Source organism: Actinia tenebrosa, unplaced genomic scaffold, assembly GCF_029948245.1.
Source record: "Actinia tenebrosa isolate PJP-AT-01 unplaced genomic scaffold, QUT_ActTen_1.0 PGA_scaffold3__52_contigs__length_22856419, whole genome shotgun sequence".
Classification (NCBI taxonomy): domain Eukaryota; kingdom Metazoa; phylum Cnidaria; class Anthozoa; order Actiniaria; family Actiniidae; genus Actinia; species Actinia tenebrosa.
In genome coordinates, this window is record NW_028292580.1 from 19,064,011 (window position 1) to 19,078,657 (window position 14,647).

Genomic DNA, 14,647 nt, shown 5'->3' on the forward strand with positions numbered 1-14,647 from the left:
CGGGCTGCCTAGTATTTAATCTTTAAGGTCTATTTAAGCTTTGTTCCAAATTTAAGGTGTTTCGATACAGTTTCGTGATACTTGCTGTTTGGTATATATTACTATTGAAATATAGTTATTGAGTAAAAACACGCATTTAAAGGAAGAAATTTCACAAAAAACAAATGTAATTCGTGTCGCGTGATCTCAGAATTCTAGTCGTGTTTGGCAACACTCCGTACCCAGAAAGGTCAAGTCGTATTAATTTTTCTCATATTTCAATCAAAATGGCTTTCACAGATACGAACTTTTTGGCTTTTTTATTTCGCATTGCGCTGAATTATGGACTTAAATCCATCAAAAACGTATTTAACTATTACGGTAGCAGTTAGGGATTGACCAAAAATTTTTCCCCACCCTGAAACAGTCCAAGTACTTTATAAGTAAGTTGGCCCACACCAGAGTTAAAGTTCAGGGCTGACCTTCATGGCATGATCTCCGGTTGTTCTCAAATTGTTGTATTTACTAAGAGCAATACACGGGACCTTGAAAAGGGTGTCCTACAAAGGGTGTCCCCTGAAGTTTGTTTTGCAGTAAATATGGGAAAACGATTTCGAACTCTCCAATGAAGATTTCGTAATGCAGGTTAAATGACTCAGCCTATGCCGACTGATGTCCGCAATGCTGTTGATTTGACTGAGACTTACGATACACGAAGCTTACTAATATAAAACTTATGAAACTTGGTTCCTTCGGAAGCTTACTTACAGAAAACAAATTGATGAGCATGTGATAGGAGGTATTGCGACCAACGCCGACTCACCTAAGTTAGCATTCCCCAAAACTGGAAGACGTACATTGACTAAACTCTTAAAATGGGGCTAGCTATTATAGTCTTACTTACCTGCAAAGAAGAACACTAATGCCTGAATATTCATCCTGCTAGCTGATTATTGTTAAATTCTAATATCTTATGATAAGAGTGCTTTCCCACGGATGATCTTTGTAGAGCAAGAGGCAGTGAGTTGCGAAACAAGTGACCAATGTCGATTAGCCCCTCCCCTTTATAAAGTAATTCAGATAGTACGCGTGCTGTGATTGGCCGAGAGCCGTATTTGCATTTCACAGTGCAAACACGGTTGTGACGCGCGTGGACACCGGGGGTGTCACAGGGATTTGTGTTTCCCCGAGTTATGTGTTCACCGGAACACTGGACACTAGTGTTTTGTGTTCCCCCTCCCCTCCCTATGAAACATCTTTGAGACCAAGAAAAGAACTCACCTGATTCATTTAATTCCATGTAATTCGGTAAAGAGAATTTTATCTCTCAAAATACCAACAGCAGTAGAGGATCACGCGGTTGTACGATGTACGATAAAGATGTACGATAAAGATGTACGATAGAGATGTACGATAAAGATGTACGATAGAGATGTACGATAAAGATGTACGATAGAGATGTACGATAAAGATGTACGATAGAGATGTACGATAAAGATGTACGATAGAGATGTACGATAAAGATGTACGATAGAGATGTACGATAAAGATGTACGATAGAGATGTACGATAGAGATGTACGATAGAGATAATCCATATATTTTTCGTTTTCAGAGTAATATAGTTCTCTTTAATATGTCCTTGACCTTCTTACTGGTGGGAAAAAATCCTTAAAATGGGCTAAATTCAAAAAAAGAAGGAAAAAAAGCGCTATTTCTCAATGATCGTTTAAAATTTCAACGATTTTATTGAAGTTTTTGATGAATCTCCATACATTTCCTTATAACATGACACCACAGAAACCAAGCTTGAGCTACCTGTGATTTTCTTTCGAGGAAAATAACGCCACCAAAAATGTATTTTGAAGACGAAGGTTCCAAATTTTGAGTTGTATCAGGGCCACAGGCATAACCCTATGGTGTCATGCAGGTGTTTGTGGTCGTAGTATCGATCATGACTATCTCTCGTTGGCCGGCCACAACGAGAACTCCCTCAAGAGCTATAATACACGTCCGTCGTCAAGACAGGTTCGGTTGTTTAGCGACGTGCTTTCCGATGATTTATGCATGAGTCAATTCCAAAGGTTCCCATCCCCCCCAACCCCCGGGCACACCCCGGGCATTTGGCCATAGTCAAGTCCCGTAGAGTGGGGAATTTGACGCTGAATGTATGTCCGAACGAGCGGGCATTTGACTTTTGACTAAATATAGCGGCCCTTTTTGGTTTCAAAATACAAACTTATACTTGTCGCTTGCATGAAAAACAGGCCTAGGGAAAGAAAAGCTCGGAATTAAAAAGAAAAAGAAGCAAAAACATTTCTATGTTGATGACAGTACAGAACGAGTAGATGAAGATAAGTTTTTGGAGGCCAAAACAATAATTATGTTTACGCTAATTCCAAAGTCGGCAAAGATTTCAAGTCTCGATTCTTATAAAATTAAAGCTATAAATTATAAAATGATCTCAAAAGGTACTTAGCATGAAACTTGTTGGATGTATACAGTCTCAGTTTTTTACTTTAATTTTTAGGTAAAATTAGCGGAGATTCATCAGACTGGAGGGGCGGGCATTTGACCAATTAGTGGAGCCTGGACGGTGGGGGATTTGACATTTAGTTGGCCCGCATGGTAGGGAATTTGACCAAATGCCCGGGGGTTGCCCGGGAATGGGGGGGGGGGGGGGGGAATAATTTGCCTCCTTGGCATTTATTACACGAAATTTGATTGGCTAACGATCGAAGTTCATGATGTATGGAGAATTTGGATTTTGATATCAGAATCAAATTCAAATAAAGATTTATTTTCTTGCAAGTTGTAATGTTTTCCTTATTAGTAACTGCTTACTATCAATCACATGACTTTTTGGAGTTGACTGGGGGGCAAACAAGCGGTTGACTGGGGAGCAACTAGCGGATAAGTTAAAACATATCAAAATAAGTCCTCAAACTATAGTATTTGACTATTTTTCAACTCTATTTTTGCATCAAACCAGAAAACAAGAGATCAAAACAACCTCCAGAAATCTACAAGCCATCAAAAAAAAGCTATTACCAGAAGTGACGTCTATTGATAGCAACCTATAGAAAACTTTTTCTCTGTGTTTAGATAGCCTGAAAGCAACACTCGGGGGGTTGGGAGAATCCATATCAATTCAATGTCCAACTCAATGGCCGTACTTGAAGGGTTAAAACATAGCATAAGTGTAATGACTTCTGCTTTTCGTTCTGCTGGCATATATCGAGTATGTTTTGTATCAAGTGCATTTGGAATAGAGGGATCATGTTACAGTTACCTAGTATTCATAATTCAAGTGCGTGACAGGGTGGCGATCCAATTACACGACAAATGCTATATATATGTTATTTACCGTCCTATAGTCGGTCCGGATAGGGAAAAACTGTGCCCGAGGTCTTGAATATACGGACCGAGGGCACAGTTTTTCCCTATCCTGACCGACTATAGGACGGTAAGTAACTTATTTATATAACTTAGTTACTTACTTATTTTTCCCGTACCTTTTTTTACTTGTTTTGGTAATCGTTTTGTGTTGTCTTTTAGCGGCAAAGGATACCGGACCGCACGCGCGGGCAAATACTTACGAAATACCGCCCGCTCAAACAGCCAATCAGAACGCACGGTTTTTTAGGATACCGGACCGGAAAAAAATAAGGTATATTATGACGATCTATTATGACAATAAATGTATGGAGTTATTTGTATGTATTTGTATGTACATAGCACTTTGTATGTATTTGTTTGTTTGCCTAATTTTTGATTTTTTTCCTTTGTTTCCTTTTCTTTTTTTTTACTTCCTTCCTTTTCGTTCCTTCCTTCCTTCCTTCCTTCCTTCCTCTCTCTCTCTCTCTAGTTTATTGCCATTTGATCATGATTAATTAGTGCATTCAAAATTCGCGCAATACAAAAAATAACCACTTGTTATTATTTATCATTATTTTTCCACTTTTTCTCCTTTCCACTTCATCGAGAATATAAAATTTATTCTTGTCGTCGTTGCTCTTGTTGTTGATCAGAACTATACCATCCGTGGCCTGGGGATGCTTTCGATACCTTTTTTCCAAAATTAAACTTGATGCGTAGTTTCCAATCATTAAAATTCAAAACTTTGGAAACTTGCGATACTTTCTCACAAAAGACTTATACCGAACTGGATCGATCTGTCTGTCGATATTCCACTGATTACTATATTCATTTTGCATTTTTATATTCTTTAATTATAAGAAACTTGAAGATTGGATGAAATTATCGTGATCGTGTGAAAAGTTGAGATATTTTGACGTCAAAATCCAGGATTTCACTTCGAGGGGCTAATAGGGCCTACCCCTACCCCTACCCCTACCCCTACCCCCCTGAATAAGTTCCCTACCGGCACAGCCCATTGTACTCTGGGAATGTTATGGTATGGCGGAATTTCTTAATCGAGTCTTGTCATGTTAATCTTCCTTTTAAGCTTTCGCAATCAGTTTTAACCACTCTTTCACCCTTTCTCTTTCGCTTTAGCACTCCTTTTAAGTTCTTATAGCCGTCGATAAACACAATTCCCGACATTTTCAGCCAAAAAACGTTGCAAACCATGGCTCAGTGCGTTACTAAAGTCGAGCTTCACATCTCTTGTCGAGGTCTTTTGGATAAAGATACCATGTCTAAATCCGATCCTATCGCTGCTGTACTAACACAAGACAAAAGTGGACAATGGTTTGAGGTAAAGCAAGTTTGTCGGCTTGAGTTGGACTCTGTTTTATTGATAAGACTTCTACATAACGTCTGTAAATTATTCAACTTTCTTGCTTCTAACAAGCTTCTTAGAATCATTCTTCTTTAGGCTTACTTTATTGTGCAACATAAAGGATTTTGAAGACTATTTTAGACTCATAGCTGCAATTTAAAATACGTAATCTTTCATATTCATGCATAATTCTTTACGTTCATAGCTTTAAAATATTCGAATATTTATCACTGGGTTTCAAGATGTACAATTTGCCTTTTCCTAATTACTTTAATTGAAACAATTTGAAGCCTCTTATTTCATCAGCTACTCCAGAAAGTAAGGAATACTGAGTTATAAGTTATGAATTAATAGTTTTGGCTTATACTTGTTGAATGTGACTCTAGACTTCTGGTGATTTCAGCATTTACACATATACAATATTTAATACTTGTATATATACATGTATGCAATGATATAATCTGGAACATTAAATGGGTTGATATGCTGAGCTGTTTATAACAAAACAATAAGTATTAAAATAAAATACAAAACTTAACTTAGAATTGTGTTAAAAAAGTACTACCATCTGCAGTCAAAAATGTTCATAGTACTGTAAGTACTACTGTAGGTAGTGCAGAATAAAAGGTTTGCTTTGTAGCTTAGGGTTTCCAATACCAGCTTGAGTAAGCAGCAAAACTTACTGAAATAAAATGGCGGGAGCAACGAATGTATCTTTCTCGTATTTTCCTTAAATTTTTGGGAACTTTAATCAAAATAGGGAGACAAGTTAATGTAAAATACCCGGAAAGATTCGCTGGCCTGGTAGCTAGTAGAAATTAATTTGATAATAATAACCCAGGGGGGGGGGGGGGGGGGGGGGACTCTGGGAAAGAAGTACCGGGGATGCTTATTGTATCTTAGGGGTAAACATTTGCGGTTTAGTATCTTTTAGGGTGTTAAATGTGCGAATTTTTGAAAATCAAGCATTTTCTAGTATATAATCTATTAGGGTGTCGGAAAAGGAGAGAAGCACACATCGATATGGCTTATCCTAGGCTCTTTTTATATAAGATTTAATATTATTTGTGGGTTAAAAATCATTCAGCCACACCCTTTTTAAAGACTTCTGGTATCTTTTAGGGGTCTTCCGACAAGCATCCCTGGTACTTTTTTCCCGGAGTCCCCCCTCCCCCCTTGGGATAATAACACTCTGTAATTTCTCATTTTCAGTATGCAAGAACAGAGCGTGTCAAAAATGATTTAAATCCTGACTTTTCCAAATCCATTTCTTTGGACTATTACTTCGAAATGGTCCAAAAACTCAAATTTGCTGTGTATGATGTGGACAATGAGAGCAAAAAACTTGACGATGATGATTTTCTTGGTGAAATGGAATGTACTCTTGGTCAGGTTAGTCTTGCATAATTTAAATTATATTTGTCTTCTTCAATAAAATTATTATTTTACTTTTTGGTGTCTTTCCAGATTGTATCTAAGAGGTCATTTACAAAACATCTTGAAATTAAAGGCCGGAAAGTTGGAACAATTACTGTGAGTTTACTTAAATTTAAAAAGTTGGTTTCACATATAAAAATGGTGCATATTTATCTCACTTAAGGTTTATGGAAACAGCCTTTTTGAGAACAATCCAGATGCTTAAGAACACAGGGGTGGTTTTTGGATGGGTTTGGGGGTTGCAAATTCCATAAATCAAAGTCAACCCGTAAATGAAAACTGTAAACCCACTCATTAGTAAATATCCAATTAATTCAATATAAAAAAATTTATATTTTCCTCCTAATTCATTTTACTCAGTTAGCCAGTCACAAATCTACAGAAATTAATAATTAAGGCTGTTCACAAAATTAAGTTAATACATAATTGCAATTTTATTTTTTATTTTTTTCTGAACATACTGTACCTCATTTTAAAATATTCTTGTTTAAAAAATGAAATAAAAAACACATTTGTTTCTTTGCTATATCCCATCAAAATAAGGCCTACCAGAAAAAAACATTTGCATGTTTTAGCAAAATATGATGCATCCCATAAATACATGGAGAAAATTTTTTGAAAAATTAACTAAATGCTACAAAAACCTGCCTCAAGATCTAGAGCCCAAATAGAAAGAAGTGAAGAAACAATGGCCACAAATTAAATATGCTTAATATTGGTGGTTCAAACCTGCCTTAGGCAAATTTTGTGCACACATCCTTGGAATCAGGGGTTATCCACTTATGTCATATATTTTAATGATATAATCAGGAGAATTGCAACATTGTGCGTAACATTTCAACAGCACGATACCCTATAATTCTTATATTACAGGTTTATGCTGAAGAAATGACAGGTGGAAATGAGGTTGCCAAACTTACTTTCAGAGCAACAAATGTGGACAAAAAGGTACCATATAATATTTTCTTAAGAAAACAATTGAGGTAGTTAAATCGATTTTTGATCATATATTTTGACCTTTATTTCATTATTTCATTTTTTTTTTGTTTATTTTCATATGAAGGATTTTCTAGGAAAGTCAGACCCGTTTTTGGAGATCTCCAAAATGAAAGTTGATGGTGGATTTTTGATGATACATAGAACAGAGGTAAGATTTACTGTGCAATGTTTGTATTGAAAATATTACCTCAAGACATATTTTCAAAAATTATGAAATATAGCATTATATAAAAGATATAAATATAGCAAAATGTCCTGCTAATGCAGTCAAACTGCCTTTTGCCATTCAATGTTTTGCAAGGGATGTAAAATTATTTAGTTCACTAAGTTTATTGAGCTCTTTTTTCTTATTTTAGGAATGTAAAAGCAAAAGCTTTCATTTTTTATATAGTACTTATTGAATAATGTCTCAGCTCCACATGTCTTATTACAGACTCCATGTGAGACAGGCCATTCTGCCTTTATCTACTATAGTGATTTCTAAGAACATGCAAATATCACTCAAGGTCTATCCTTGTATTACTTTCAGTTCTTACTCTTTTTGGGCAATATTTCGCAATGTTTTTGAGTGCTTTTCTTTTTTTTTTAAAGGTGATAAAGAACAATTTGAATCCAAACTGGAAGGCATTTGATGTTTCTGTCATGTCTTTGTGTAGTGGAGATTATGATGCAACAATCAAGGTATTAGATGTTTATGAAGGAGATTATGTATGGCTTATGTATGACGCTTCATGACTTGCACATAGGCCTTTTCTGAATTCGATAAACAGGATGCATTGTAGTCTAGATTCAGTACAAACAGCACCATATAAGGTATGATAGACAAAAGATGTTTGTACCGAAGCTAGACCACAATGCACCATGTTTGCTATCTCAAAAACAGTCTATTGTGATCTAGTCTAACAAGGCTAATTTTAACTTACGGGTTGAAACCTTAAACAAGTCAAACCCTAAAACAATTTCTGGGCAGAACTAGGTCAGCAGAACCCTTAAACAACCCATGGGCTTATCTCAGTCAAAGCACTGCTGATTCACAAGTCAAACCTTGCTGAACTAAGTCAGGACACAGCTTACTCGCAGATTGAACCCTGAAACAATCTCTGGGTTGATCCTAGTCAATGGTTACTGCCATCACCAAACACTTTTTTTACTTTGGGCGTAACGTTTTTCCTTTTCAAAAATGTTTGGACTTTTCTTGACGGCATTGCTCGTCTGGTCTAATCATTTCTTGTCTCGTGCGTTACCTGGGACACGAAATTTATTCAAAAAGCGAATGACAAATAATGACAAGCGGTTGGAAATATAGTATGCTCACAGTAAAAGGACCCAATATAATGACGGGAGCCAATAAAAATTCTTCCGTATCTTATTATGCGTTACCGGGGACCTGAGATTTATTCTCAAGGGAATGATAAGTAATAACAAGAGATCTGAAATGGAAATACAGTATGCTCTGCCTAAAAAGATTTCAATAAAATCCCTACCCTTCGTCGTACGGGCATTGAATAACTAGTTGGCCCGAGGCGTGGGCTCAAGCATCAGCCAGACCACTACTGTACCTTAAAATAACTGAGGAGAAAGTGCTGCGTTTGTATTTACATCTACAAGTGGCTAGACTCAAATTAGGTTGCTCGGAAGACCACTTTAATGGTGTTTCGGTCCCTCTTCACACTTCCTCATCACTTACCAATAACAGAGGGACGTAAAAGAACCACTGAGGCCGTACAGAAACCTTGGCAGTGGCCATCCTCAGTTTCTACTCCTCATGACTAACCATATCTCCTAAATTCATAACTCATTGTAAAGCGCCATTCAGATCATACCCATAAAGAATAAGAGCGCTATATATATCGTAAACCATAATATTAATTGTACTTTAGATCGCTGTCTATGACTTTGACGAAGGTGATGCCAATGACTTGATCGGCGTTACTAACACCACCTTACGGCAACTGCTTGATGCGAAATCAAGTGGGGTATGTATGCCATTAACACTAGGCTACTTGTCTCTCTTGTGCTAGATTGATTGCTATGATTATGACAATGATGGTAGCCATGATTTCATTGGAAGCTGTTCAACATCGCTAAGGCAGATTATTCAGTTGTTGCAGACAAGGGTAGGTGTTGCGCATAACGATCTAACGTCCTGGTATACTCTGCAGTGGCCCTCCAGGTTGGGGGTTGGGCTGTGGGCTAATCCTCTGCACCCGGAAAACACTAGTGGTTATGGAAAACCAAATCATTGTTGTCATCTCACCTGCAGGTGAGGAGACAGTGAAATTAAATCAATTTTGTACTCTACACCGTTGCTTAGCAATCTAAAATTTTTCCTTTATAAGTGCATCTTTGATCCTTTGTATAATACGAGGTTTAAGTGGTCGGGGTTCATTCGAGAAACAAACGCTGCATTTGCTGCCAAATACCAAGGACAGTCGTATAGGATCTGGAAAAATGCTGTTCCCCTAAGAAAAGAACAATTTTAGACCCAATAGACCTTGAATCTTTTGGTCGTAAGCTTTTCCCATTTTTCACGACTTGCCATTAGCCTGTGTACAGCCGTTTACCACCCCTCCCCCGTAGGGAAATGCAGACTGATTTGTGTGGGTCCAATTTCTTTTCAAGCTTTCTTTCGATGGTAGGTAGATGGACAGTCTCACAATTCAACCTTCTTCTTTTCTGCCTTTTTAGAAAGGACTGGATTTGATCAACCCAAAGAAGCAACAAAAGTCCAAGAAGTACGTCAATTCTGGTGTTCTTTACGTCAGTCTGTGTGAGGTAAGCCGAATGCTTGCGCCCCTAAATAATGGTGGTATTCTCTGTAACGGCGCCGTTTCTCACCGCTGTGTACGTAGTTCACGCCTGGGGTCGCGAGTTTGATTTTCTGAACTGAACTGTATATAATTGAAAATAAATTTAGTTGTTCTGCTGTTCTCTCCCTTAAAACGGGAGTTTTTCTAAATCAACATGCGACATGTTAGCACGACGTTCTTTGCTGGCTACCGCAAACCTCAAATTGCAGTTTGACGTCAGGCGTTTTCCGTCAAATTTTCAACATTTAGAAAGGCGTCATATCGACGTTTGCGATGGAAGAGCCGCTATATTAATTGATATTTATGGATTTAGAGCGTTTCTTCGTGTTTGCGGGCGTGTTTCTGGGCCTCAACCCTAGCAGTTAGCGATTTGCGGTAAACCCGATGTTAAAAGTCACTATTGTGTATAGAGCTAACTTTGCGGAAGAGTCCCTCACGGGGAATGATGGTTGTAAAATAAAAGAGCTACATCGCTTTATAGTTTTTGGGTTAATGCTAATCGATATTTTTTTCTTTTCTTTCAGATCATCCATATTCATTCGTTTCTGGATTATGTAATGGGAGGTTGCCAGATTAATTTTACGGTATGAACTTACTGAAATTATATATTTTTTTAGCACTGCGCATTTTCTGCGCATGCTACTAAAAGCATGGAACTAACGAAGTTTAGGCATTTATCTTTCGGAAACTAAATAAGAAACATGCTCCAAACCAATTTTCACTTTTTTCTCTTTCTTGATTAGCGAAATTGCGATTTTTATCTGACTCGCCCCAGTCTCCACTCGGAAAAGTGTCAATTTTCGACTATTTTGAGAAGTTTTTTTCAAGATAAATCAAAAACGAGAATGGTGACCCCATATTTTTATTGCAGTTTTTAGATGTCCATGACATAATTAATGTCAATGCAAAGTTTCAGGACAAAGTTATCGGCAAAATTTCTTTCGAGGGAATTACCTTAAATGTCATTTGGAGCTATTAACCGGATCTCATATTGGCGTTTTTTGTAGTTGTTGTTTTTTCGTTTTCTTATCCTCGTTAATTTATTGTTTGAATGTTTGTCTTGCTATCTATTTGTCCTTTCCATCTTCTTTTATGCTGGTCTGTCTATCTGTTCGTCTCTGTCTCACTCTGTCTGTGTGACAGTCTTTACATCTTTTGGTCTGTCTGCCTGTCTGTCTGTATTTTTAATTGTGTGTTTGTTTTTGAATGCCAAGGTTGGTGTGGACTTCACTGCATCGAATGGTGACCCAAACAACCCTCAGTCTCTTCACTACATGAATTCATACGAACCTAACGAGTATCTCAAAGCATTGACGTCCGTTGGGGAAGTCTGCCAAGACTATGATTCGTGAGTAATAGTTCTTTTTCGCTCGAGCGTAATGTTTTCCCATTTCAAACCACGTGTCATTCCCTAGAGTATCATTTCTTTGTTTAACAGTTGTGCAATTTCATTTAACCACAGTATCAAAATAACCCATTGAGTAATCTAACTTACAGCCTTCTGTGCTGTCCTCTCTTCAATTCACTTGTGTATTTCCTATAAGATGTCATCGTATAAATCTCATCAATTGTTTATGCTTAAGATGCATCTGTTTTCTTTTCACCGCAGAGATAAACTGTTCCCTGCTTTTGGCTTTGGGGCTAGAGTTCCGCCATCTTTCGAGGTATGTACGATAATTTCGCCAACTCATTCATTTGACATTCAAATCTAGGCGAAATACGCTAAATGAAATGGGCCATGGGGCAGGGCTAACGTCCATGGATTTTAAGTCGAACCTCTACTCTAGTCACAGATAACAACTTTTGGAGGTTTATTGGTTTTGAACTGTCAGCAGAAAATCTAGGTTTATCTTCATATCTTACTAAATTGTTGTTTTTCCACAGGTATCCCACTCATTTCCTTTGACTTTCAACGCTACGAATCCTTATTGCCAAGGTATTTATATTCATGGAGTGTTCACATTGCCCATGCAGGGCAAAACGATCGATGTTTTTTCGTTTGGGAAGTGAAATCTCTTCTCATTCGAAAACGTCGTATTGTTTTGTAAACCCACATGAGTTTATTATTTTCCCTGTCTTCAATTTGCTCTCTTCAACCTTTCACGATGTACTTGATGTACATTGATGTTACTTGATGTACCTTGATGTACTTGATATACCTTGCCATTAGGGCTGTTTTCGTAGGAGTACATCTTATCGTGGCCGTAACTATGCGTTGTGATTGGATGAATTACTGGAAGGCAATGGAAAGCCACTCGTACCTTGGTCGTGCTGTAAGTCAGAATAGTATATGGCCCGCTCTTACGATAAACATTCTTAAGGGAAGCCATTCCAATGTTACCGCATGTCGCACCGTGTTCGTGCTACAATTCAGCACCGTTTGTTTCGTTCTTATTCGATAACCGCTCTAATTTTTTGAGATTTTTTACCTTATTTCTATTTGTTGCGAGGCTTACCCATACCAGCAAATTTAGGATATCAGAAGTATGGATAACCTCGGAAAAGATATACTGTCATTGAACTTATTTGTATTTTTGCCGGCGTTTAGGGGTCAGTGGTGTAGTTGCAGCATACCAGGCGTGTATCCGTCAGGTTCGATTGTATGGTCCTACCAATGCTGCACCAATCATCAACCATGTGGCTTCGTTTGCTCACCAGGCTGCTCAAAAACGAGACGCATCGGTATGTTTTTAGTGATTATAAAAAAAATGTTATCACTAATCACCACCGCATGAAGCTTCAAGTATAGTAGTGGCAAGCTCAACGGGTCGAACTGAAAGACTCTAAACACGCCTCTGGCTGCCGCTATACAGTCCATTTATATTCTTCCGTCTGTGAGTTAGCCGTACCCGCCAGATTTCGATCGGCCTAGAGGTTGTTTCAGACTATCGACAAAATAAATTTAAAAGATTTTTTTTCTTAACAGCTTTTAAAATGGCCTTCAAATTTTTTTAACAGCTTCATTGGCCTTCAAAATTTACAATAAACCGAACAATCAAGCGAAATCGTCCAGCTTGCCTTCCTTTCCTTTCTTCTTTCTTAGTCTTTTCTTTTTGTTTCCTTTCGTTATTTTCTTTCATTTCTTTACAGCAATACTTCGTGCTGTTGATGCTGACGGATGGTGTGTTATCAGATATGGAATATACCAAAATTGCTCTGATTCGCGCATCCCGTCTTCCTATGTCAGTTATCATTGTTGGTGTTGGTACTGCTGACTTTACTGACATGAACGAGCTGGATGCAGATGAAGGCTTGTATGTACAAAAAATAACTTTTATTTTCTTTGAAGTTAGTGGTTTAAACTGTCGTAAGTTTATGCGAAGTGCAAAATTGTTGTTTTATTTGAAAACCTTTTTTTTTTCAGTTTACGTTCAGGTACAGAGGTAGCTGAAAGAGACATTGTTCAGTTCGTTCCTTTTAGGGATTATAAAGGGGTTAGTAGGATTAGCTACATTCTACAACATCGTATTAAATTGCATTGAATAAAACAGCTAATATTCATGCATTCATTTTCTCTCGTTCATTTCCATTTGTGTCTTTTCCCTTCCTTTCCTATTCTTTCTCATCCTACTCTTTCTTTTTCCTTTCATTTACCATTCCTTCTTTTTTTCCTATTTTTTCTTTTCTGTTCTCTTATAAATATATATATTTACAGCCATTCTCAATCACACGCGCCCTCCAGCAATTTTTTCTGTCGCGACGAAGATTTTGGTGGACTTCAATCATAGGGCGTTTCCATGACATTGTCGAAAAACACACAGCTATAAGGACACGTGCCTATAGAATGTCATGGAAACACCTTCATTGACGTCCACAAAAAGCTTCTTCGTCGGAAGGGACTTCAAGATTTTCAAAATCTACGTCGACGACGTCAGGCGGAAGTGTAATTTATTTCTCTTTGGGGTTCTGTTCATTGGAGATTTCATTCAAAACATTGTCAGTAAAGTCAACTCATCCACAGAGAAGACAGATTTTAAAGACTCGAAACCCCAAAGTGAAGTAATTTACATTTCCGGTTGACATTGCCGTCATAGATTTTTCAAATCTTAAGTCCATAAATCGCTAGAGGAGCGCGTGATTGAGAATGGCTGTAATGGTTGGAACATATCAACATTTTTTCCCCAGCAATCGCCAGCGTTACTGGCCCAACACGTCCTAGCAGAGGTGCCGAAGCAGGTCCAGGATTACTTCAACTCCAGAAAGATCCCACCAATAAACCCTAAAGGTCCAAGTCCACCCTCACTGGCCGGGCTCTAAAAATCCAACCTTACATTTTTTAATTCTCATAAATTTTAATTAAATAAGGAATGCTCTTGGAATAATGACCGAACTTCGCGTTTAAACTAATGCAATTCACTTGAATGAATAATTTAATTAACTGCCCTTGAGCTAGCTAACTAATGCCAAGGGGGTTAAGGGAAGACTGCCTTATTTAAGGGTGTCGGAGGAGATTTCATTCATAATTTAAAATAATCTAGGTAGTTAGTATACACTTTAGTTAAAACTTAGTCAATATAGTAAATCAAGTTAGTGGCTATTCATGCGTTTACATTTAATGTACCAGGAGACCTTCGCGACCGATCAATGTTCACTAAAAAATATCACAGCGCACTATTCATGGCTATAAAAGTATACATTTTCTTCTCGCTGAATAAAAACAAAGTCCAACTATTTGATCA

General features: G+C 37.6%; 1 protein-coding gene across 2 annotated transcripts; it reads left to right on the forward strand.

Annotated features, from left to right (window-relative positions):
• Positions 1-4,385: 4,385 nt before the first annotated feature.
• LOC116306839 (copine-3) lies at positions 4,386-14,639 on the forward strand. 2 transcript variants are annotated; one of them, XM_031716959.2, is made up of 16 exons: positions 4,386-4,698; positions 5,935-6,114; positions 6,190-6,255; positions 7,033-7,107; positions 7,223-7,306; positions 7,750-7,839; positions 9,039-9,134; positions 9,847-9,933; positions 10,493-10,552; positions 11,183-11,316; positions 11,578-11,632; positions 11,853-11,904; positions 12,517-12,650; positions 13,059-13,222; positions 13,333-13,402; positions 14,094-14,639. In XM_031716959.2, the coding sequence occupies exons 1-16, from the start codon at positions 4,570-4,572 to the stop codon at positions 14,223-14,225; spliced, it is 1,608 nt and encodes a 535-aa protein (XP_031572819.2). In that variant the 5' UTR covers positions 4,386-4,569; the 3' UTR covers positions 14,226-14,639. The 2 variants fall into 2 exon arrangements, with proteins under 2 accessions (XP_031572819.2, XP_031572818.2); XM_031716958.2 differs by lacking the exon at positions 9,039-9,134 and adding an exon at positions 9,180-9,275.
• The last annotated feature ends 8 nt before the right edge of the window (positions 14,640-14,647 follow it).